General features: G+C 32.2%; 2 protein-coding genes across 11 annotated transcripts in view; one reads left to right on the top strand and one right to left on the bottom strand.

The window, feature by feature from the left end:
* Window positions 1–26,732, top strand: part of DOCK7 (dedicator of cytokinesis 7) — a 210,406-nt gene that overhangs the window by 59,609 nt on the left and 124,065 nt on the right. For all 9 annotated transcript variants that reach the window (XM_029228228.1, XM_029228225.1, XM_029228226.1 and 6 more), the window contains exon 14: window positions 55–217. In XM_029228228.1, the coding sequence (XP_029084061.1) occupies window positions 55–217 (163 nt within the window). The remainder of the gene's footprint in view (window positions 1–54; window positions 218–26,732) is intronic.
* Window positions 10,821–19,203, bottom strand: ANGPTL3 (angiopoietin like 3). Of its 2 annotated transcripts, XM_029228229.1 has the most exons (7): window positions 18,632–19,203; window positions 17,873–17,983; window positions 15,221–15,335; window positions 14,110–14,223; window positions 13,585–13,680; window positions 11,721–11,987; window positions 10,859–11,348 (listed from the first exon to the last, which is right to left on the bottom strand). In XM_029228229.1, exons 1-7 carry the CDS (start codon window positions 19,121–19,123, stop codon window positions 11,164–11,166), a joined length of 1,380 nt encoding a protein of 459 aa, XP_029084062.1. In that variant the 5' UTR covers window positions 19,124–19,203; the 3' UTR covers window positions 10,859–11,163. The 2 variants fall into 2 exon arrangements, with proteins under 2 accessions (XP_029084063.1, XP_029084062.1); XM_029228230.1 differs by lacking the exon at window positions 13,585–13,680 and having other exon boundaries at window positions 10,821–11,348; window positions 18,632–19,147.

Here is a 26,732-nt window from a genome sequence, read left to right on the forward strand (position 1 = left end):
GAAGTTGTTATTTATTATGTTTACGTTGTTTTTATAATGTATTTTTATATGCAGCTCAGCTGAAGATAGACATTTCTCCTGCACCTGAAAATCCCCATTATTGCCTAACACCAGAGCTGCTTCAAGTGAAGCTTTACCCTGACAGTAGAGTTAGACCTACCAGAGAAATTTTGGAGTTTCCTGCAAGGGATGTCTATGTTCCAAACACTACTTACAGGTAGCACATTTTAATTTTGGAGAATTCCGAAATAAGATACTATATATTCTAATATTAATAGAGAATGAAACTCTTCAAAAATCTTTTGTAGCTTTGTTATTCCATTTCTTCATGATTTTATTAATAGCTGTAATGTATTAAGCTATTGCTGTGCAAGAGGTATAATGTTAGTTACCTTACATACATTATCTTATTTAATGTTCATAGCTTGAAGTAGGTATTACCTTCATTTTAGAAGTGAGTAAACTGAGGGATAAAGAGGTTATACTTTACTGTGTTGGAGCTAGCGTTTGAATTGTGGGTTGTTAGGTTAAAACATTTGAACTCCTGGTTACTGTATTTCCTCATGTGTTCTTATTAGCAGAATCTAGCATTACACATGAATCATATGTATGTGCCTGCACTATGTTCTAACAATAAACAATATTTGGTGATTCTACATTGCTCAGAGAATACCTGACACAAGGTTATTGGATAGGCTTTTAGGCCGAACCTGCATAACTCCAGGGGTACCATTTAGATATACTCTTTATAAATGAGGCTTCCTTTATTTGTGAATGCTGAGACCATGACTTGACATGTCTACTGGGATACCCAACAGGGCCGCTCAGACATAAGTTTCTGCCTAGACTTCCCCATCTTAATGTATTTCACCACCGTTTACCCAGCTTCTGAGGCCAAAAGTTTTGGAATCAAAATGATTTCTCTCCTTTTGTTGTTCCTCACATTTACTCCTCCACGAAGTTTTGTAGGCTCTGCTTCAAAATGAATCCCAAATCCAATACTTTGTACCTCCTCCACCTTTAAAATTCTAGTCAAGTTACCATCCAGATCAGCACTGTCAAATAGAAATATAATGGGAACCACATTTGTAATGTAAAATTTTATAGTTGCTACATTAAAAAAAAATAGAAACAAGTGAAATTAATCATGTTATTTAACCCAATATATCTAAAATAGTATTTTAACATGTAATAAATGTAAAAAATTCTTTTACTTTTCTTCCACTCCTGCTAAAAATCTTCAAAGTCTGGTGCGTATTTTACACTTAAAGCACATCTCAGTTCAGATGAGCCACATTTCAAATGGTCAATAGTCAGATGGGACTAGAGGCTAGAATATTGGACAGCTGCTGATCTCGAATTTTGTGTACCTTTTAAAATTTGATCTTATTTCTACCCCTGCCTCAGTCAATTCTCAGCGTTGTAGTCAGAGAGATTTTTTAAACATATAAATCAGATCATTTATTCCTCTGCCTAAAGCCCTCCAGTGGCTTCTATTATAAGCAGAACAAGAATGAATTTTTTTATAGTAGTCTATAAGACTATATGATCTGGCTCCTGCCTTTCTCTAACATATCTTACTAATCTCTGTCTTGCTCATTTTAGCCTCAGTGGCCTTTTTGTTCATCCTTGAACAAACAAAATTCTGCCTAAGATTTTTTGATTTATTTTCTTCTCTTTGCCTATTATGTTTTTCCCCAGATAGTCACATGACTTGATTCCTTATTCAGACATATATCTGCTTACAGGACATTCTTGTCACCCTAACTAAAAAGATCTGCTGCTTCCCTACTCTAGCTTTTTACCCTTCCTTGTATTTATCATTATCTGGCACTGTAATATGTAGTTATATGATCATCTTTTCTCTTTCTCATTAGAATGTAATTACTGTAAAGGGCAGGGACTTGTCTGTTTTGTTTACCACTTTGTCTCCAGCATGTAGAATAGTGTACAAGCACATGGAGAGCACACAGTAAATACTTACTCAGTGAGTTAAGAAATAAGACATTGTACAGTGGTATGAATGGAATTTAGAGTCATGCAGATATGGGTGTGACTTCTGACTCCACTGTTTATTGTTTAAGTAACTTGTTTTAAGTTACCAATTTATTGGCACTCAGTTTTATTAATAAAATGTGAGATGATAATACCTGTCTTCTCTTGTGAGGGTACAGAGCGCAAAGCATTACACGTGATTGGCACATAGTGTGAGTAAAATTCCTGGAAGATAGGCTGAAGAAAATATATACTGCTTTTTCAAAAGAAACAGGTAATATAAGTATTCTCCTATAAATTATATATATAACTATTTAAAAGGACATGGAATAAAGAAGTGATCCAAGGTTTGTATTGAACAATTTAGAGGTTATCAACCCTCTCTTATCTAGTACAGGAATCTCATCTAGAACATTCCTAACTTGTGTTTATCTGTCTTTCCTCTGCTTGGATTATTTCAGAGACAGGGAAAATGGAATTGGGGACTATGAGGGGTCTTTCCTTTCATTTTCCTACTTAGCTTTGTTATTTATTTACATATTTATATTTTTTAAACAAATTATATGAATATACTTAAAGTTCACATAGTTCCATAAGGCTTAAAATTAAAAACAGAGGTCCTTCATCTTATTCCTACCAACTTTTCCCTATGCCGTTGTCTAATCTTTATTGTCAGTCACTAGTAACTCTTTTTGATCCTTCTTTTGGTATTTTACTCTTTGTTTCTAAATAGCATGTTCATGCTGCTATTTCTTGATTCTTTTTCAAGATTTAACTCTGATATCTCCTCCTTAAAAAAATACATATACTTGCATAAATCCAGAAAAAAAATATACTTGTCAGCTCTGTAAAGCTTCATATTATCAATTATTTCCTCTCTTGCACCTTCCTTGGTCCCTTTGCAACTAAATTATAAGTTAGTATAGCAGGGGAAGTTTTCTAGGCTCACTAGGCTTACTGTACAGTTGTCATCTTAGAGCCTATTCACCATTTTCCTAGAAATTCTGTTTGCATTTCTTTTGCAATGGAGTTCTTATCTCCTATATATTTTTTTCTTTCTTGGTTTACTCATTATACTGAGAGCCTTTAGTATCTTCCTGGATTAGGGTGTAGGAAAGTACCTGCACATATTATATGCTTGATAGAAGTTAGTCATTATTATTATCATTGGCTTTATTACATTACATTTACCCAATCGTTACACAACTTGAGAGAGATTGGTTTGAAAGCTTAAGGATACTGGGCTTTTGGGGTATAATTGGCTAAGAGAATGATTTTAAAAAGGAAGGTTATCAAAGTCACTAGTGGCCTTTTTTGTATTATTACTTGGGCCTTCAGTGTCCAGTGAGACCTGAATACCAAATCGTGTAGGTTGCTTATTCTACTTAGAACTGTGAAAACATTTTAGTCTCAGGCAGCTAATATTTTTTAGGAATTTATAATTTTTAAAAAAACCTTTCACTTATCTAGAAAATCTAGCATAGGTAGAAATAATTTTAGAATGACAGAAGGAGATATACTCAGCAGGTATCAGCTGACACACAGATATCATAAAATTTTACATAAATTTCCATAAATATTTGCTGACTGAATTGTTGTATTGGATCACAATAATACTCTTCTAGCTCAGTTTGAATTCTTTCTACCTTCTGAGGCATGTTTCAAGGTATGTTTCAAGGTAAGTAGTGATTTCTGATAATACGTGTTAGTAGGCATTATGCAATCTATATGTGTACATTTTCCCGGTGAATGATGTTTAAAAAAGAAAGTAAAGTTGACACAAGGACTCCTTTTAGTTTATATATAGCCATTATCTCTTTAACTCTGCACAGCAGCCTGCACAGAGCCAATACAATTATCCCTGTTTTATAGATGACAGAGCTGACATACTGTAGGGTTCAAATTTCTATCTGAAAAAACAGGAATTTAAGCATTTTTAGTGTGAGTTTTAAGAAAGTATTTGCACATTGTATTTATTTTTAGTAGTAAACTTGAGTGTACTTTAAAGGGTTTCAAGGGATAAAAAAGATTAAAAAAATTATTGTCTGAGTAGAGGGAGAATGAATGGATGTGATTGACGCAAACATTTGACAAGCGAGAAATCGTAGGGAGGACTGTATTCTGAAAGTGGCAGATCTCCTATTACTTAACACCTATTGCTTCCAATTTTTATAGTTATCAAATAATTTAGAAAAAGCTATCTAAAAGGATATGTATGTAAAAAAATATATTTTTAGTTTAATTTTTTATGTTTTACATTAAAATATGCTTTTAAAGATACTATTGAGATTTCTCTCTTTTTTTTAACATTGTAATATTTTATTTCAAAAGAACCATTTAGTTTTCCTCTACACATGATTTTTTTTTTTTTAACATCTTTATTGGAGTATAATTGCTTTACAGTGGTGTGTTGGTTTCTGCTTTATAACAAAGTGAATCAGTTATACATATACATATGTCCCCATATCTCTTCCCTCTTTCTCAAAGAGATTTTTTTAAAAAAAATCTTTACTAAGCTATACCTAAAGTTAGAGATTTTCACATTCAAATAAAGTCTGTCTTTTTTTCCCCCACCACATCTGGTTGTTCACTTATTCTTTTAAAGTGTTAACACAGAAGGGACTTGATCTGTTCAAATCCTCTATAGGGGTAAATGAGAATGCACAGATACATGATAGTTTTTTTTTTTTTTTTGCGGTCCGTGGGCCTCTCACTGTTGTGGCCTCTTCCGTTGCGGAGCACAGGCTCTGGACGCGCAGGCTCAGTGGCCATGGCTCACGGGCCCAGCCGCTCTGCAGCATGTGGGATCTTCCCGGACCGGAGCACGAACCCGTGTCCCCTGCATCGGCAGGCGGACTCTCAACCACTCACCACCAGGGAAGCCCTACATGGTAGTTTTTAGCAATTGGGAACTGAATAACATATTTCTTATTGTGCAAAACAAGTGGAGATAATTTATATCAATTGCTTGCTTTATCAAGAAAACACTTATCACTCTATCATAGAAGAAATGCTAGTGCAGTTGTTACATTAAGATAATCAAATAAAAAACTTTCTTACTCATGGAAAAAAATTTTTTTGTTGAATATCTGAAATCACTTGAAAGTTAGGTAGTAGATTGTGTGTAATGCTACTCATGTTCCAAATTTGTACTTGATGACCACTGTTGCACTTGAGTTAAAAGATCATGGTACATCTAATTAAGCAAATGCCCGTGTGTTTTATTGACATCCAGTTTTTAAGAGATATGTCGTAGAGCACGATATTCTTGGTGAGACTATTAAGAGTTAGTTTCTTTCCCCCAAATAGCCTTAGTTGTAATCACCTATTGAACTTTCATATCTTTGTTCTTCTTCCATTTCGTAGAAAGACCATATCCAGCAAATATGCTGTTACCAAGAATATAAGAATGAATACAGTGGTTCAGACTTGGTGACACTGAGAAACAAAATGAAAGGATGTGGTTCATTTTGATCCGGACCTTAGTTAGCAGTTAGTAATACACCCCCATTCATCTCTCAGTAATCCTTAGTAAACCTATATTATCTGTGACATTAACCTGATTATAGTTTTAAACTTTTTATAGTGGAAAATTACGAACATACACAAAAGTATATAGAATAGTACAATTAACCTCCATTGTCATTCTTATTTCATCTATTACCTGTTCCTTTTTTTTCTGTAATACTTTAAAATGAAGCCTAGTCATCATATCATTTCACCAGTCAGTCCTTCAGTTATGTATTTCTAACAGATAAGAACTTAAAAAAAATTAGCCCCAATAACACTTGAAATGTTTTATTATTGCTTTATAATTTTACCCTGTATCAGTTTTCTCCTGGGTAGTTTAATAAGTTTATTGTATAGTGATTGAATTTTTTCCCTAAAATTCTGTTTCTAGGAATAGCTTGGTCAATCAAAGTAAATGTGTACAGTTGGCCCTTCATATTAGCAGGTTCCACATCTGCAGATTCAAACAACTGAAGATTGAAAATATTTGGAAAAATAAATTCCAGAAAGATCTAAAAAGTAAAACTTGAATTTGCTGTGCACTGGCAACTATTCACATAGTGTTTGCATTGTATTAAGTATTAAAAATAATCTAGAGATGATTTAAAATATGCGGGAGGATGTGCATAGGTTATATGCAAACACTTAACCATTTTATATAAGGTACTTGAGCATCCACGGATTTTGGTATCCTCAGTGGTCCTGAAACCACTCCCCTTGGATACCAAGGGAAGACTATACTACTTATATTATGACATGAGAGCCATGTAATTCATGTTTCTTAAATCAGGTTATCATATGATGGTAGGTCTCCCTTCAGAGTTGGGGTTCTTAATACCATTTGGCAGTCTTGTGAATCCTTTGATTCTTGTTTGGGAATAATCTTTCTGAATGTATAAAATGAAATACATAGGATAACAAAGGAAATCAGTTACATTAAATAACAATTATCAAGATTTTAAGTTGTGATATGTTTCTTTATTAATGAATTAAATAACAAGATCTAGCTGCAGGTCTAAAAACTACCATATTCTCTAGGTAGTAATAAGCGTGAACAGTGTTTTAAGATGTCTGCAATAGTTGTGATATAAAGTCATGTATGATTTCTATTAATGACAAAGTCTCATGTATTGCTAATACTGGTATAGTTAGTTTCCTGCATTCAAAATTTAAGGAAGTGTAAATTTCAGTGAAAATTAAGGAGTATTTTTTTTTCCATTCAAGTTTTCGGTTCTCTGCTTTAGAGAGTATTGGTCTTTGTTTTTATTTTTAGTTTTCATAGATTTCACAAACTATTGCCATACTCCACTGTTTTGGTTTTGCCCTAGATATAGCACTCTGGCTTTTATACTATTTAATTGATCCTAGTTTATTTTAACTACAAAAATTCTTGATTTGAGAGGTCTGTTCTCTAACATTTTAACATAGCCACCCAGGAGTTTTTAACTAGGGGCTTGAACATGGTGGAGTGTTATCTCAGACTCCAAGGGAAGGAGTAAAATTCCAGAAACAGCAGCAGAATGTGAGGAGAGCACTTTTGTTCCCCTGTCCTGAGAGTTAGAGTATTTTCTGTTAGGAAGCATTTGTACGGAGTATTTACTTAAAGAGATGTGAATAGTGATACCCAAGATCCAGTTTTTGCAAGTATATACATTTGTTTAGAACTTTGTAGTTCATACAGCCATTCAAATACAGTATCTTACTTGATAATTACAGGTCCATGAAGTAGATTTGACAAAGTTATTATTATTCCCATATATATGGGATATGGAAACTGAGGCTTAGTTGCTTATTTGAAGATAAACAGAGCCTTACATCTTTAAAGATACAGGTTATTGCTTTGTCAAATAAATGTAATTATTTTGTTAGATGTATGATTGTTCTTGGGATTAAACATATGAATTTAGGAAAACAGTTTTTATATTTGAGATGGAATCTCTGATTTTATATTTTCTAAAATGTCATTGAAACCTCATTTTATAAAGGCTTATTAGGGGGATTGTTAATCCTATTTTCATGACCTTGAACTGCTCATTTCACACCAATTGAGTAATTTTGCCCTATTTGATTTGCCATGAAAACACTTTGGACTTTGATAAAAGGGCCAGCATTTGATCACTTTGTAGTACATGCATAAGTGCAATGTTTGTGGTTGTTAGTTATGGGAGAAAAACAAAAGGACATTTGATTATTCTATAACAGAATATAGAATATGTAACAATACATATTTGGAATAGGTTTTATAAGGAGGTAAATAGTAGATACTCAAATACTGATTAATGAATACATTTTTGATTAATGAATGAGTTAATTGATTTCCATGAGTTATTAGGAAGAAAAGATACAAGCGTGAAAACATGCTGATTCTAGGATGGCAGGATTTAAATAGATTATACTACAGTAGGTAACTCCTACATGAGAAATGTATATACTTTCTCTCAGTAAAATTCACACTAGTTCAGAGTAAACTCTTGGTATAGAAATTCTGTAGGAATTCACTAAAATCAAGTAGATTGACTATCTTTGGTGCTGTTGGGGGTTTTATTACTATTTTTCACTATTTTTAGTGTTATGATTTGCCAGATTTATTTTTCTGTCTTGTCTTTACTTGTAAAGTGCCAATTGAAGGGGTCCAGACAGTAATGCTGCAAGGTTTCAGAGGAAGGACCTCCATTTACTAGGATATTTGTGGAATAAGTGAGATCCTCTGTGCTACCCTTGAAGTATAAATAGCATCTAGCCAAGCAGAAAGGTGTGGAGAGGTATTCTAGGAAAATGGAATGGCATTAGGAAAGTATACAGGGGATGTTTCAAAGTGAATAATTTTAATTAGAGCTGAGGGTTTGTGTTGGGCAGGAAATGGTTAAAGAAGTATTTTGGCGTCAGATTATAGAAATCCTTGAACACCTGGAAGAGATTTGGATTTTGCTTTGTAGGCTTATGCTCTTGTAATTGGGGTACACATTCTTGTGAGGGCACAGCTAAATGAGATATGCAAGTCATGGTAGAGGAGAGGTGGTACACAAAGTTAATTGCAAAGCCAAAGATGCCTCCTGGGTTCTAAGCTTTTATGAGTGGAAGCATGGTAGTGCCATTAATATATATAAAGAAATAAGGCATGGACATATATACACTACCAAACGTAAGGTAGATAGCTAGTGGGAAGCAGCCGCATAGCACAGGGAGATCAGCTCAGTGCTTTGTGACCAGCTGGAGGGATGGGATAGGGAGGGTGGGAGGGAGGGAGACGCAAGATGGAAGAGATATGGGAACATATGTATATGTATAACTAATTCACTTTGTTATAAAGCAGAAACTAACACACCATTGTAAAGCAATTATACTCCAATAAAGATGTAAAAAAAAAGAGAGAGAAATAAGGAGGAGAGTGTGAAAAGGTAAAAGGGAGAAGCAGCAGAGGCTGTAAGGTATTGATGAATTTGTTATTTGATAAATTGAGTTTGAAGAGGCTATAGGATATCAAAAGGAGAAATGGCAGGTAGGCAATGGAAGAAGGGGAACTGGAGAGAGATCTGGGAGTAATATGTAGATTTGGGAACTTTATTCATGGAAAAAGATGAGTCCATGAGAGTAGATAGAATTTCTGAGGGTCAGAGTAGAAGAGATGACTGAATATTGTCCATTGGTCCACAATGCTTAAGACTAGGATGGATTAGGGCTTTAAAGATGGGTTCAAGTTGGAGATAATCCTTGGAGAGTATAGTAGTATTGTGGAAGCAAACTGAAGGTCAAGTTTGAGAAAAGAATATTGTTATTAGTAAGTAGTAGAGAAACCAAAGGGAATGTGGTCTAAGAGGTCACTAGATTTGACAGTTGTGTTAGTGGTACAATTAGAACACTTTTGGCAAGCTAGTGAGGACAGAAGGACACAATTTTGTGAACCATAAAGAAAAAAAATCCTTTTTCTTTCTCTACCAGAATTCTCTCTCAATCTGAGCTTTATATACAGAAAAAAACTCACTTAATGTTCCTAAATGGAACAAAATGAAACATATTGTGTGAGAATTATAAAAAATTGGAAAACAGAGACAAAAATTGGTATATTAAATAATGCATTATTTTGCATTTGAAAGCTTCCTATTTTAAGCCATTTTGGCATTCTCGCTCTAAAAAGTCAATTTGGACAGCTTGAATGTGGTTCTGAAAAAAAGAAAACCTACTCTTGCCTTTATTCTTTTGTATTTTTTGGAACAAAATATTTATGTAGGATCCACATAGATCATCCATATTTGCATGTATCATACAGTAAAAATATATATGACATATATTGGATAATTTAACATACAGAATGCTGAATATTTATTGACTAATGTGAGTCACTGTATAGCTTGGGCACTAACCTTTAAAATTTGGATTTAATTCAAGACTTTATTTCTCCTTGGTAGTTTCTTTAAAAACGTATTTAAAAATAAATACTGACAAGTGATACTATGGTCAAAATATCCTCTAATAATTCTTGAGGATTTAGAATTTAAATTATTTAAATTAGAAATAACATAATCATACTTCTATTGGATGTCAATAAAAACTGCAAGAATTGGACTTCCCTGACTCCATGCCTCCACTGCAGAGGGCACGGGTTTGATGCCTGGTCGGGGAACTAAGATTCCACATGCTTTGGCACAGCCAAAAAAAAAAAGCTACAAGGATTAAAATTTCTATAATTTAGGGGACTGAGTCTTTATTGAATTTGGAAACATACATGAACATCTCTCAGACTATTTAAACATTTAGTTACTTGTTATGATTCTTAATTGTTTGAAAACCTACACATAAGTATTAGACCCACACTGTGTTCAGGGGGAATAAATGATAAAACTTTAACTTGATGCCACCGATACATTCATTCTTATTGTATTCTGACAAGATCCCTTTAAAATTATTTGTTTTCACAATATTAAGTGTTAAAATATGTATACAGTAACAGATAAGTTAACAAACAAGTTAAGCTACAGCAGTACTTGATATTTAAAGTCAATATGACTTAGCAGTTATGATCTACTGTATATAAGACTGTGAATCTATTTCAGTACAGTATTTCATCCTGCTTCATTTGGCTTCATAAACAAAGCATACCAAACATTTACGCCAAATTATTTTGTAGCAAAATGAAGTATCAGTTTTAAGATTCATATTATCGATTTTCACATGTACTCTGAACTGACTGAATTTTAGTTTTGAAATTAATATTACAGCATTTAAGAAATGTACAGTTATTAGTCCTTTATAGTTATTCAAGTTTAGAATTTTAGCAAGAAAAGTAGTTTTTAAACTGAGGAAGTTGTAAAATTAGCTCACATGATGACTTTGAAAATAGAAGTCTCTTTGTAAGTTTTTTATTTAGAAAGGTTATTTGAAAATTCACCCATTGGTTACAATTCAGATTGTGACCATCTAAAATTGATTCGCACATCACAAAATATATGAATAAATGATCATAAGAATTTTGATTGAGAAAGGTAAATGGTGTTCTTTGAGGTGATGTGATGATATGTTTAATATTAAGTTGGTAGTGGCTTTAATATAAAGAATTTATTTCTAAAGCCTTCTATTAGGGATTTAATACCAGATTTTTAAACCACAGTAATTTCGGATGAGTTTAATGTTTAATTTATTGGCTTTTTAAATTGCCTCAGTTCATTCAGAATTTTCTGAATCTGTTGGGCGGATCAACATTTTGGTTGATTTGATAGAGTATAACCTTCCATTTTGAGACTTCCAGCATATTCCTCTTCTCCTCTCTGGCTTAGTCTTTGCTTTTGGCTTGTTATATTTACCATTTAGGTTGTTTTCCCCACATACATCATGGCACCACCAACCTCCTAAAAAGGATAGATACGCAGTTTAATAGATACAAACTCATACGTAGTTACTGTTATTATATTTCTCCAGTGAGTATATCTTCATTTCTTATAAATATAACAGTGTTGTATACATATATTCCAATTTAAAATAATTTATACAAGTCTCATATACCTGACCAAAAATAAAATATCTGAGAAAGGTTAGAAGTAAAATACGTACTCAAACTAGAATCAAGTTAACACTTACGTTGAGACGTTTACCTATAGAGAAAATGTTTATATTGGATTCAGATTTTAAAGAATTGTCTGACATTGAAAGATATTAGCTATTACTTTGGGAAGATATTTTGAAACTTTGAAAATAAAGTATTTATATTAGGAACAGGTTACCTGAATTACTTTCTGGACAATTGAAGTGTCCTTTTGCTTTGTGATCCCAAGTAGAAAACATCAAATCTTTGTGTTCCGGGAGTGCGTTGGGGACATTGCCAGCAATCTCAACTAGATGTAGTGTATAGTTGGTTTCATGATCTCCCAGGTGAAAAGAATATTCAATATAATGCTTGTTGTCTTTCCAATCTTCTAGCTCAATTCGTAAGATATATTTAGATTGCTTTACTAGGGAGTATATCTTCTCTAGACCCAACCAAAATTCTCCTGAAAAGAAAAGTTGTAAAAATCTGTGGATTGTTAACTGCAGATTAGGCAGCAACTATTTTTTTTGAGAGTGTTCTTTTTTTCTTTGGTGTAAGTAGATTAGATGTTTTAGTCTTGAATCCCTTGGTTATTTTAGAGTCTCGTAAAAGATTTCTTTTTAAAACAATTTTATTCAAGATAGTTATGTTAAAATAGTAATAGGTGTTAAAATACAACAAGTGTTAAAATAGTAATAGGCCTACCTAAAGTCTGATTATCCTTTCTAAAATGGATATTATCAGGCATATTTCACAGGTGAAACGTGTTAGACTATGATAAGTACTTTTAGGGCTAGTCATTGGTAAAATATTATCTAACTTCTGGGTCCTTATATGTACTGGATTTACTGTCAGCTGTTTATTAATATGAATATACTATCAAGAGATTTGTTAAGTATTTCCAGAGACTTGTATAATAATGTAATTTTCCTCAAATATAATCTTGGCCTTTGATATTTGCTTGATATATACGTTTTCTTTGTAGAAAAAGAAGGAAATAAATTAAAAAAAATTTTAAATTAAAACATAATTTTTAATAACTTCTCTATAATTAAAAAATTTTATTTGGAATTAAAAATATAACATTGTAAATACAAATAGATATCTCTGATTATCACAATTACTCTCTAATTATCCCTTTTATTAAAGCATTTAAGGAAAAAAAGTCAAAATTTCCTTACTGCTGTTGAATTTGTAGATTTCATTTTAAGAATTGCAAAATACAAATGGCTTACTTTTTTGTAGAAATAAGTGAGTACTCTAGATTCTCTCAGAAGAAGATTTGGAGCTACAAAACATATCACTGATCCTACCTTTTAGTTAGGGATTTAACTGGTAGTTTGAATACAGAATTGTTTAAATGATCAAGTAGTACTGAATGTTTAAAAATTCGATATAATAATGGATGTTATCCACTTTATTAATGAATACATGTACATCACTCATGGATTTTTATAATATGCTTTTTGGATTTTAAACCTCTGTCATTTATTTTTATTTTGCTTATTTTGTTTTTTACCTTATTTTGTGGTCAAAATATAACAATTTTCATTGAACTAAACTAAATTTATTTTAAACCACACATTGTATAGTATACATTTATCATATTTAAATAATTGAAATCTAAACATTTTGTACTGTACATCTGACAGCTTCCTTGTGCCTTCCAACTTCCAAATAGTTAATATCTAAAATGTTAATAAGAAAGTAGAATGACCAGTGATAAGGATGGTTTTCTTTGTAGCCCATTCATAGCATTTAGCACTTATTTGAAGCACTTAGCCCTTAATCAAATTTATCTTTGATAATTATAATTATGATAATTAGAAGCCATCCAATTAAATTGTGATAAGTGTACATAGAACAGACATGTAATTGTGAAAAGTATAATTCAAATAAAGACACTTGTAATAAGTTCAGTACTTACAAATGTGTAGTTATTTGTTAATAATTTATATGAAGGCTGGGAGTGTTCCTCATTCATTGTATTTCTAATGCCCAGTCTGTAACAGGCTCTTAATAAATATTTTTAAGTTAACCAGTGAATGAAGTCAGCTTACCATCAAGCCTCCCAAAACCATATTTGTAGTTTTCCCAAGTTTCATTGAAGTTTTGTGATCCATCTATTCGGTGTTGAATTAATGTCCATGAACTACCTGAATATAATGAACAGATTGTTTATTTTCAGTAGACTGATGCTGATAGTTGTAACAAAATGCGGTTTTTTGTTTGGTTTTAATTGGTGGCTGTACAAGGTAGTTATTAATGTTGTTATGGTAATAACATTTTATTATTTATTATGAGCCCAAGAAGTTAAGTGAAGGGCAACTAATGAATTTGTCTTAATAAACTTATTGACAAAGGTCATTTTAGATTATTTTATAGAAAAAGATGGAGAATATTGAGTAAATGCCTGATTAAATACATAAACAAGACAAATGTAAGTACTAGATCTGTATAACTACTTGTGTTATATATATTTCATTTTATATGTATTCAGAACAAAAATAACAGGATTAGCCTTACTAATAGGTAGTGAGTAACCTGAGCTAGCTACTGTCTAGTTTCTCTTAGGCTCGTTTTACCTGATGTAACATCACAGTAGACGTTGAAAACTTGAGAGTTGCTGGGTCTAATGGAATAGATGCCACTTGTATGTTCACCTCTATTATAAATGATGGTACAATCAGCAGGAATGTCTAGAATCAACAAAATGTTATTACGTAAGATACAGTAATAAAGAATGATATCTTTAGAGCTTGAGATTTTACTTGACATTTTATGGAATTGTGGTGACTGTAGCCTTCAGTCTTTTTCAGTAATGTGTTATTGAAAAGGTACTTTATGCTAAAGCATTTTTATTAGATGGCATGTTATACAAAGAATATCAAAATAGTTATTACCAAACTGATTTATTTTTAAGAAAAGTGACAAAATTAGAATTTTAAACACTTTTTTCCCTTAGATCTAGGAAAGACATAAATAAAATACCACATATGAGATGTTAGTATAGTGCTTGGTGCATAGCAGGTAGTCAACAGATACATGAGGAAAGAGTGAACGTACATAGAGGAAACTAACAGAGAACTTTTTTCCTTTATGAATTACATTAAAAATAAACGTGTTTTCAAACTATATCATTTTTTTAAAGCTTGGGTAGGAATGGAGACTTTGTTCCCCCTCTTTTTTGTTTTTCTTATGGAAAGTAGAAACATTGAAGAGAATGCCATAATCTTTTCATCTGTATTCAACCGTTGTTAACATTTTGCCGTATTTGCTTTATAAACACAAATACATACAAATATGTATTCTGCTGTGCTATTTGAAAGGAATTTGCAAACATCATGCCCCTTAACCCCTTAGATATTTTGGCATCCATCTCTTAAACATGAGATTATTCTCTTACGTAACTATAATACCATCATTACATCTAAGAAAATTAATAATAATTTTATATTATCTAATATCAAGTCTATATTTATATTTCCCTGATTGTCTTAAGAATGTTTTATAGGGTTTAAAAAAATCACCAGGATCCAATTTAGGTTGACATATTATATTTGTTGGATTTATCTCTTTATTCTCTTTTAGTTAGTCTAGAACAGGCCCTGAGAATAGAGATTTTTGATGGAAATGTCAAAGAAGAAAAATTTGACGATATTAGTTTCAAGAAGGAAACCCACCAAATTATCTTACCATCATGTTCTACATTTTTTGTTTCATTCAAGTGAAGAGAGGGAGTAGTTCTTGGTGCTCTTGGTTTAGAAGAAAGAGAATTTTCTGTGGATTCTTGAACACCAGTTCTTCTTAACTGATAAAAGAATATAAATCTACTTTTAAAAATGGTACTGAATATACAGTTAGGGGAAATCTGAGTTCATAATATGTTATTGTTTTCGATGTTAAGAGGGATAAACAATGCTATACATATTATACAGACTTGCTGTTCTCAAAATATTTAATCAGGCACATAAAGAGTTCAAAAAAATAGAGAAAGACAAGGCAAAAAACAGAAATTGATCAAAAAACAGATCAAAGGCAGAGACTTTACTTAGAATATTTTAATATGTTCTATTTATTTATATGAATGTAATATATATTCTGTTCAGTGACACAGGCAGATTTTAAATTTCATAATTCTCAGTTGTAGGTCTTAAGACCTAGCACATAATTTGAACAAGGCTGCTTTCTTGATAGTTTTTGACATGTAATCATATCTGTAAAGGTAACAAATAGGCAGTTTTATTTGTGTACTTTCAATATATTCAATATTTCATTGTCTGTTGTGCTGGGTTTGCAGTTCATTGACCGATAGCTTTTCTTATTGATGGGTTGAGAAGAGCAGAGTACGTAATGTGTTATTAGTGTTAGTTTTTTGAAGTCAGCATAAATGGCATTTCCTAGGATATAATACATAAAGATCCATTGTAAAGTTCACTTACTGGATGTTAGTCTTTTCTACTAAGTAACTGTGATCTTATAGTAACTTAACTTTACAGTTTTGGTTTCTTAATTTAAATTTGAATACGTTGGGTCAGATGATTTAAGGCTTCTTCCAACTTAGAATTCATTGTTGAATTCTTCATACATTTTATTATTAGACAGGATGTGTATTATTTTATAATAGTGACATTTTGCTTTTGTGAGCAGGTTCATTTACTCATAACAAAAGATACAGGAAAAGAATTAGAAAAATAACATATAGTAAGAAGGAAATTATGGAAATCAAAACTAGCTGGCAAAAACCCCTTTTCAGACAGTTAGCAAAAATAACCTACTAAAATTATGAGTCATAAAATTACTGAAACATAATGTGTTTGTTTGGTGGAAATTGGTAATATTTGTTTTATAGTTCTTGGCATCTATTTTTTTTTTATACCAGTTTCTTCAGGTCTGTATTATTTTTGAAACTCTCTTGAACAGCTGTTTAGTAGTATTATTACTAATTAATATTTTTGAACTATAGTACTGTTTATTGGAAATCTTAGATTTTGGCATAGCTTTATTCCAAACACGTACCTACCTTGCTCACCTAGCCAGTTATTTACATTGTAGATTAATTATATTGTTGGGTATTAAACTTTAATTATTAGACATATAGCTTCTAATAATATTAATCATAGTAAGTTTTTATTGACTTCTTTGTGCTAAATGTGACATTACGTTTATTAACATGTATTTATTAAGTGCCTACTATGTGTCAGACAGAGTTCTATATTTTGGAGCTATAGCAATTTTAAAAAATAGAAGAAACTTTCTGTACTTATGGAGCTTACATTCTAGTGCAGGGACAGACAAGATAAATAACTCAAATATGTATTATGTTAAATAGGGATAAGTGTTAAGGAAGAAAAGAGAGTAATGAAGGAGGTAGCAGGTTTCAAGCATGGGTGTAAGGGATTATAATTTCTTTCTTTTTTTTTTTTTTTCTTGTTGAGTTTTTGTCTAGTTCGTTTATTAGAATGTACATAAATATCCACATTGAATGGAATTAAACATGAATATGGGATCATGGTGTAGAGGACAGGTCACTGACCTAGGAGTTAGCCCATCTGTGTTCTGACCCAGCTCTGACACATGACTGCGAATATTCCAGTTTGTCTAGAGTATAAGGTGGATTGGGAGGTAAGGCAAGAGGCCAAATAGGTAAGAAGCAAAAGAATAGGTGGCACCTGGGGGATTATAATTTATGATTAAGTTATCTGGGAAGGCTTCTTTGAGAAATTTGTATTTGAGAAAGACCTAGAGTGAGTAAGAGTGGGCCCATGCAGATACCAGGGTGAAGAGCATTCCAGACAGAGAGCAACAAGGGCAAAGACCTTGAGATAGCAGCCTGTTTGATGTGTTTGTGTAACAGTAAAAAGGCCAGTATGACTAGAGTACAGGAGATGAAGTCAGTGAGATGATTAAGAGTCATCTGGGTCTTATGGGCCAATACGAGAGAGACCAGAAGCCATTGTGCGGTGTTCAACAAAGAGAGAGAGAGTCTAATTTAAATTTTAACTGAATCTCTTTGGCTGCTATATTGAGGATGTACTTGGCATGAATTAATTCTTTTTTTTTCACAACAGTCCTGTAAGACAGATTCTTTTATTATCTACATAGAGTACATTAGGAAACTGAGAAGGGGTTAAGTAATTTATTCAAGGTCACACAAAAGTTTTGGAGCCAAAATTCAACCCCAGGTAGTGTATTAGCTTCAGAGCCTGCAAACCTAATGATCATGCTGAGGTGATCCTTTTATTCACTATCCAACTATAATTATTTTAAATAATTTTAGGGTCCAGTGTTTTCATAAACCTAAATTTTATGTAAAAGATTGGACATACTATTAAAATATTGACTTACCTGATTTTCAATTTCTTTTATTTGACTGTGCTGTTGATTTAATTGTCTGTATTGTTCTTCCACGATCTGAAGAAGATCTTTGATGCTATTATCTTGCTGTTCTACAAAAGTCTGGACATAGATTATAGGTTGGTTAGAAGTTTCTTTCTTTTTTGTTAAATTTGACTTTTTTATTTCCTATAACACTATCACAATCTAATTTTTTAAACTAATACTGGATTAGAAAAATGATATTGGTAAACCTTTTCCCCTTGTATTCTTCTTTCACATAGTACATACTTGAGTTTTTGTGTTTTATTTAAAATGTACCATCTCTAAAAGCTGATTTCTTGAACTTTAAACTACTTCAATTAAATGAAAAAAAAACAGTATTTTAATATCTTTTCCATTAACTGTATTACTTTTATACATTTTAAAGATGGGAGAATAGTTACACAAGTTATATTCCTTTAGCTTTTTACTTGCCTCCAGTAATTTGCAATAGTATAATAATTTAGTGTTCTAAATTTCATTGCTTAACTGTCTTGTAATTTTCATCTGAAATGCAAAGTTTAGTTATTTTCATAAATAATATTAGGGAAACAAAAACCAACTTGAAATTATAATGGGAAAATTTATTTCCTGGAGTCTTTTTTTCATGAGAAAAATATAGTGTTTCAACAGTTCAACAAAGTATTTCAACTAGCATGTTTTAAAATATTTTTTTAAAAAGATCCACATTGAAAACATAATCATGAACCCTCTTTGTTTTATACTTACTTTGAGTGAAGTTATTTCCGGGTGTTCCTGAATTTCAGGTTGATTTTTAATTAAATTGGTTAATTGGTCCTCCAGGTATCTCACTTTTTGTTGAAGTAGAATTTTTTCTTCAAGGAGACTTTCAAGTTTTGAGTTGAGTTCAAGTGACATGTTCTTTACTTCTTCATTTTTGACTTGCAGTCTGGATGTAGTTCTTCTAAGTTCCTTTTCTTCTTCTTTGATTTCATTGGTTTGCAGTGATAAGTCATAAAAAGACTGATCAAATATGTTGAGTTTTTGAAATATGTCATTAATTTGGCCCTTAGTCTTATGAACAAAGTCTTTAAGACCATGTCCTAACTGAAGTAGGCCATTGGCTAAAATTTTTACATCATCTAACATAGCAAATCTTGATTTTGGCTCTGGAGATACAGAATCAAATGATGAATAATCTTGGTCAATTCTGGAAGAAATAACTAGAGGAGCAATAAAAAGAAGGAGCTTAATGTACATTTTTATCCTAATTATTCACTTTAAAACGATTTGGAATTCGTTTTTTTTCCTGCAAGCATACCTAGACTTCTGAACTCTCTATATAACACTATTTGCCACATAAACAGTAAAGTTGGCAGGTGAATATAGTTAATCATTAAGCTGTTTAAACTTGTATGAATGTAACCTTCCACATTGAGTTAGATCAATGCTAAATGAAGTCAAAGAAATGAACAAAGAATTTAATAGGTCATTTAAAATGGTTATTGTATTTAATTTTGCTGTATTATAAACTGCACTTTCAGTGTTATGAGATCTACCTGTTTTTAAAAGCTCATTTTAATTTATCATGATTTTTAAAGAGATTTACAGGTAAATACCAAATTCTTTTGACTGATAAATTCATCATTAAAGTTGAGGAAAAATTAATGAATTAAGTATACATTTCCCAAATTGTATTTTAGTTTTTTTTGGAAACAGTGATCGATTAAAAAAGAATGCCTTCTCTGTGAAGCCTTCCTCCACATCTGCAGGTGGTGTTAATGCTGCATTCCCATGGTACTCTGTATAAGCTAACATATGATTATATATTCCTTATTATTTGTCATTGTAATTATTTGTTAGTATATCTTTTTGCTTCAGATAATCTATCTAAATCATATTTGTATATTATCACAAAATCCCATACATTAAAATATATTTCATCCTTTTTCTCTGTTATAGTCTATGTCTCTATGTTCTAGCCTCCTCTTTTCCGTGTGCCCACTGTAAGACCAATAGATTATGTGGTTTTCTAAGGTCAACCAGAATTAAATATTGGGTTGACCAAAAGAAAGGTTTGTTCATTTTTTTCCATAAGATGGCTCTAGTAGTGCTTAGTTGTCTTTAACTTCATTCAAAACAATTTTGTTAGATTGTATGTGATAGCTGTCATATCAGTGTGCATTTAAAAAAAGACTTACAAAATTGGTGAATTTTTGTGTAGCCATTTTAATATTGAAGATGGAAGAAAAAGCAACATTTTGGCATATTATGCTTTATTATTTCAAGAAAGGTAAAAATGCAGCTGAAATGCATAAAAAGACTTGTGCAGTGTATGGAGAAGGTGCTGTGACTGATCGAACATGTCAAAAGTAGTTTGCGAAGTTTTGTGCTGGAGATTTCTCACTGGACGATGCTGCACTGTCGGGTAGACCAGTTGAAGTTGGTAGTGATCAAATCGAGACATTAATTGAGAACAATCAACCTTATACCACACGGGAGACAGCCAACATAGGCAAAACATCCAAATCAAGCGTTGAAAATCATTTGCACCGGTTTTGTTATGTTCATTGCTTTGATGTTTGGGTTCCACATAAGTTAAGTGAAAAACAACCTTCTTGACTGTATTTCTGCATGTGTTTCTCTACTGAAACGTAATGGAAATGTTCTGTATTTAAAACAAATTGTGATGGGCAATGAAAAGTGGATACTGTACAATAATGTGGAACGGAAGAGATCATGGGACAAGCGAAATAAACCACTACCAACCACAGCAAAGGCTGGTCTTCATCCAAAGAAGGTGATGTTGTGTGTATGGTGGGATTGGAAGGGAATCCTCTATTATGAGCTCCTTCCGGAAAACCAAACGATTAACTCCAGCAAGTACTGCTCCCAGTTAGACCAACTGAAAGCAGCACTCAACAAAAAGCATCCAGAATTAGTCAACAGAAAACGCATAATCTTCCATCAGGATAATGCAAGACTGTATGTTTCTTTGATGACCAGGCAAAAACTGTTAAGCTTGGCTGGGGGGTTCTGATTCATCCACCATATTCACCAGACATTGCACCTTCGGATTTCCATTGATTTCGGTCTTTACAGAATTCTCTTAATGGAAAAAATTTCAATCCCCTGGAAGACTGTAAAGGGCACCTGGAACAGTTCTTCACTCAAAAAGGTAAAAAGTTGGGAAGGTGGAATTATGAAGTTACCTAAAAATGGCAGAAGGTAGTGGAACAAAAGAGTGAATACGTTGTTCAATAAAGTTCTTGGTGAAAATGAAGAATGTGTCTTTTATTTTTTTTATGAACCAAAGGCACTTTTTGGCCAACCCAATACTTACAATGTCAGAAACTATTTGCCCATTACAAGTTTTTCTAAAGTTTGTGTGCTTGATAACAATATTCATGATCTAAATTTAACAAAACCAAAAAATTAATAGTATGATTAAAAATAATGTTCCCCTGTGCTTCTAACTTAGTGTTAAAAGGAAAAATACTAAATGTTTCAGTTAAATTATAAGTGATTATTTTTCTTGAGTGTTCATATTAAGAACTATTTTTGAGAAAATAATAAATACTTTTAAAATGCCTTATCTTGACAAATTAATATAGTAAAATTGTTAAGAGTGTGGTCTTTGGAATCAGATTATGGTCTGGTCCAGAAGCCAGATCTAGCTATCCTGCCTTAGATAAGTTACTTAACCTTCCCACACCTCAGTCTCCTCTTCTGTAAGTTGGGTATTTTTTTTTAGTACATACTTAAGGAGAAGCAAAAGAAGTAATATGTGTAAAGTACTTAGAACAGTGTCTGGCAAATAGGAAGTACTCAAAATGTTAGTTATTATGTCCATGAAATTACCTTTTAATTTGTGTGTGTGTATGTGTGTGTGATTAGCCCTATCTAAATGAAATTTTTCATAAATGCAATAGCTCTTTTGCAAAGGGAAAAGTTTTAACAATGAATTTCAGTTTAAATGGTAAATTATCAAGCAAAACTTTACAAAATTTATCATTTCCAAATTTATTCTTAGAAATGCTTCTTCCTGGAGTAAAACAGAGACCCTTTCTTTTGATGATTTAGGATTAAGGGCTTTTGGATAGAACAGTTGCAGTAGATGTCATAAACCACAGTGGCTAAGAGTTTGATTCTGGAGAGAGACTGGATGAATTGGAATCCTGGCTGTGCTGTTCTTCAGCTCTGTGAAATTACTTAGCTTTTCTCACCTCTGTTTTCTTGTCTATCAAGTGAAGATAATACCTACTCTATAGAGTTATATAAAGACTAAAAATATTTTAAAGCACTTAGAGCACTACCTAGTGTTTAGTAAACATTGCACAGTATTATGTATTAGTATTCTTTTGTAATTAAAAAGGCAATGCACTTATGTAATATTGCTGTAATATTTTATTGGTAAATATTATCTAGTCTTATGTTAAGATGACATAAATTGGGAAGTTTTGCTAGAGTCTGGGTTTTCTGAGTTTGGTCTCTTGGACCTTGATAAGTACAAGGAATTATGTCTTTTGTTTAGCCTGTGTATACTTTTTCTAAGTGTCCAATACAGAACCACATAAATACTTCTGTTTGTAAGAGAAATATAGAATGCAAGTAGATAAAAATATACTAATACTTCCACTAATGAAGAAGAAAAACAAAATATTTTTCCTTATTCTTCATTTTCATCTTACATTTACCACTGGTACATGTTATGGAATTATAGAAGTGTATGTTGAACTAATGAAGAAATTTGAATTTCCTCCCTCTTTTTAAAAGAGATATGTTAGTGTTGTGATCATTGGTCCTGAAGGGCATATTTCGAAACTTCTCCTAACTAAACTGTCTACTTTTCTGGCTTAAAACTATTGACCCTGATATTTCATCCATTTTCTAGTTGAGGGGGAATGGAGATGGGCCAGCTTCTTGTCTCTATTGTACTATAAGCTGTTCATTGGTAAGATCTATATCTGTTTTAAATTTATATCCTGTATAGCACTTTAGTACAATGCCTAACATGCTGGAGAAACCATACATTTTTATTGAATGAGTAAGATAATGATAAAGTCTTAACATGGGAGTTTTTCAAACACAAAATTTGCATATAATAGATACACCTTTTTGATATAGGAGGTTCTTTTCAGAGAAAGGAATTTGAAAAGTAGTCCCTTCCAGTGCATGAAAGTAACTGGACACTAATACCAAAGAAAGGCTGTGTGAAGGAATTTCCTTCTATTTGGTTACTCTGCTGGAGTATTGACACTTTTTGCACAATTTATCTATTTCCTCACATGTAACACAAAAAGATAGATTAGAGGCAGTGGTTGCATATTCTTGGTTTATAGTATATTGTCTCTGGGTAGAAATATCTGGATAATTTTTTTTCTTACCATAGTTTGACATGTTATTTAATATAATTAAAATAAATAATTTGCCTAATTATAAGCTGTGGAAGAGTGTCAACATGGGAAATGTAATGAAAGTAGTAATTTTGTAAATGATTTTTACATCTACCTTTTAATGCCCCCTGTCTGAGTACACATTGTTAAAGGCAGAATCTAATCTTTGCTTGAACTTGTGCCTGTTTAAATAGAACTCTGATAAGATGTAACCAGTAATGTTATAAAAACTTAAAATTTTTATGCCAAAGAAAATAAGAAACTAAGCAAAATTAAGACCTAATTTAAGAATTCCTAGTTTCAAAGAACTAATATACAAAATTTCTTAGCTGCATAGAATTTTAGGACATTTGGGAGCTTTGTTTAAATTCCAAGCAAAGCAAAGTCCCTTATCCTCCCCCAGGTTGTGCAATCTTATGGAGATTTGAGTTCCAAATAAAACACAAGGCATTTGGGGTCTGTTGAATATAGTATCACTAGTAATTTCTTCCTTTTAAACTGTGGTCATTTGTTTTTGAATTAATATATTCGGTAGAAAGATTCTAGAAGTAACTGAGAAAACCATATTTATAAATAGAAATATTTATAGTAACTAAAGAATAATGCCAGAGTAATATCAATACGTTAGCTCCCTTTTCCTCTCTTTGTCCAGAACAGCACTGTCCAATGGAAATATAGTGTGAGCTATATGTGTAAAAAACTGAAAAGAAACAAGTGAAATTAATTTTAATAGTATGTTTTGTTTAATCCAAATCTAGTATGTATTTTATACTTTCAGGATATCTCAGTTAGAACAGGTACACATCAAGTACTCTGTAGTCTCACTAGACCATATTATTGGACAGCAGAGGTCCAGAAGATGAGTGACTTTCGAAGGAATCATTTTGTTTATCTTAGCTTTTTTCTCATGTTCACTATTAATAAATGTTAATTTGTTATGTTGAAAGTATTTATCGTGGAAACTCAGATATTTGAAAACCTATAAAAAATAAAAATCCTGACTCTTGCCTATTAACATTTTGGGGTCTATCGTACCAGTTCCCTTGGATGACTACCTAAATATAATTTTTTTTTTTAACACAAATGGGAGTGCGTTATATATAGCTTGTGTTATATATATAAATTGATTCAAGACCATAACATTTTAAAGTTTACTTTCATATGAGTGTCTGTACCATATCCTTTTAAATGGCTACACAATCTTTTATTATATGGATGCACCTTAATTTAATCATCTGCCTGTCAATGATCATTTCAGTTGCTTGTAATTTTTTGATTACAAACAATATGCATAGAAAAGGTGTTTATATTTGTGTATAAATATTTTCATATGATAAGTTCATAGATGTTAACTTTTAAAGTAGATTTCTCTTGTCAGATTATCCTTTAAAAGAATTGTGCCAATTTATATCCCTACCAAGAGTATATGAGAGTTCCTCTTTTCCCATGAATTTTTACCAATGCTTTAAATTGACAAAGACAAAAAATATTGATAAACCTAGTAGGCACATATATCTAGTTTATTTTGCTGTCTGTCTTGCTCTCTTTGTGAATTACCTGAGAATTATCTGAGTCTCCCTCCCGCCATCAAACTCCCCACCCCTTTTTTGTTTGTCTCTTTCTGAATAATTTTAGGAATTATTCACGTGTGATGGATACTAACTCTTTGTCATGTGTGTAGCAAACAGTGTTCTTCCAGTTTGTCCTTTGTCTTCCACTTGTGTTTATGGTATCCCCTGCTCTGTAGAGGCTTTAAAATTTGTCTTTTATGATTTTTTGTGGCTCATGCTCAGAAATGCCTTCGTCACCTATAAAATATGGTCTCTTTAAAGGTTTTCTAGTACTTGTATGGTTTTATTTTTATTATTTAAAACTTTGATTTAATCTGGAATTTATTTTGAGGAAGTGGTGAAATATGAATTCAGCCTTAAAAAAGGTCAGTCAGCTATCTCAGCAACTCAACACTTTTCATTGATCTACCTTCTCTCTGCTGATTTAAAATTCCTCTGAAGGAGTATTATAAATGCACGGTAAAGACTTACTGGGTTTATGTGGAAATTTATTAGTGGAGTTAGCAGTCAAATGAAAAAGAGTCTAGGCTAAATGCATGCCTTTCACCTTCATAGAGAAGTTGAATTTAAAATTGTATTGCTTATATTAGAAATCAAGCATAGCTTAATGTTCAGTTAATTTGCATTTCATATGAAAATTCAAACTCCAGAAGAGTTCAGTAACTAAAATATTATGTGAGTTCTGTACTATTCATTCATTCATTCAATCAATCATTTATTCATATGAGGAACTATTCTAGGCATTGGAAATATAGCAGTTAACTAGATTCGTAAGGTCCTTGCCCTCATGGAATTTGGGCTTTATTTAAGGAGATACATAAACAAGAAATAATGTACAAACAAACAAGATAATTTAGGATTATCTTAAGCAGATTATTTAAGAGTTGTGAATGGGATAACAAAGTGATGTTATGTGGGGAGGTGAAGTGAGGCTTTCTAAGACTCGAAAGATGGGAAGGGGCCAGTTATGTCCATATCCACAAAGCTAAAACAGTAGTAATCCAAATGCAGAAATTGAGGGGTGGGGGAAGGCATGATGTGTTTTGCTTTTCTGTGTGTTTTGCATGTCTATCGTACTTGAAAATTTCTCACTGAAATTTATGGGCAGATTCTTTAGTTTCAAGTCCTCTTGTGGGCCCCAGTGACACTCTATGTTCATAGCATTTATCATACTGCAAGTATGCCTGTCTTATTCTCCCTCCAGACTGTGAGTTCTATGAAGTCAAGAACTTTGTCTTTTATCTCTATATTCTCAGTATCTAGTATACTGCATACTCAATAAATGTCACAATGAGGCATTATAAACATAATAAAGGCCGATCTGTTATCATGTGCTTTGGATCCTGTTCTCTCCCACCATTTCAGGAATCATTACATTCTTGTTCTAGTGTATGCAAACTCTGTCTCAACTAAATTCTTTTCATTAGGATTTAATCAAACTTAAACCTTTCCAATCTTAAAAAGCTTCCCAAATCCCTATGTTCTGTCTCCAACTATTGCATTATCTTTCTCCCATTCTCAGCTACACTCTTCAGAATTTCACTTATTTCATTTTCTTACCTCCTACTTACTCTTTAAACCTACTTTTGTCTGTTTTCAGCCTGAGATTTCCAGTGACTTTGAAGTTGCTAAATTCAGTTGACATTTTTCATTTCTTACCTTATTTGGTCTGTGAATAGCATTTGACACTTAACTCATAATTCTGCTTGTAATTTCTTCCTTGGGCTTCCTTGCCACTGTACTGCCATGGTTTTCCTTCTGTTTCTTTGTGGGTGCCTTATCAGTCTTTGTAGGCTCATCCTCTTCTGGATGACCACATAATCTTCAAGTTCCTTAAGACTCCTTTGCTGGAATAATACACAATGAGAGTAATTAAGTGATATTTTAGTTCTCTCATAGTTG

The sequence above is a fragment of the Monodon monoceros genome, unplaced genomic scaffold (genome assembly GCF_005190385.1).
Source record: "Monodon monoceros isolate NGI ecotype Baffin Bay Population unplaced genomic scaffold, NGI_Narwhal_1 Super_Scaffold_18, whole genome shotgun sequence".
Lineage (NCBI taxonomy): Eukaryota > Metazoa > Chordata > Mammalia > Artiodactyla > Monodontidae > Monodon > Monodon monoceros.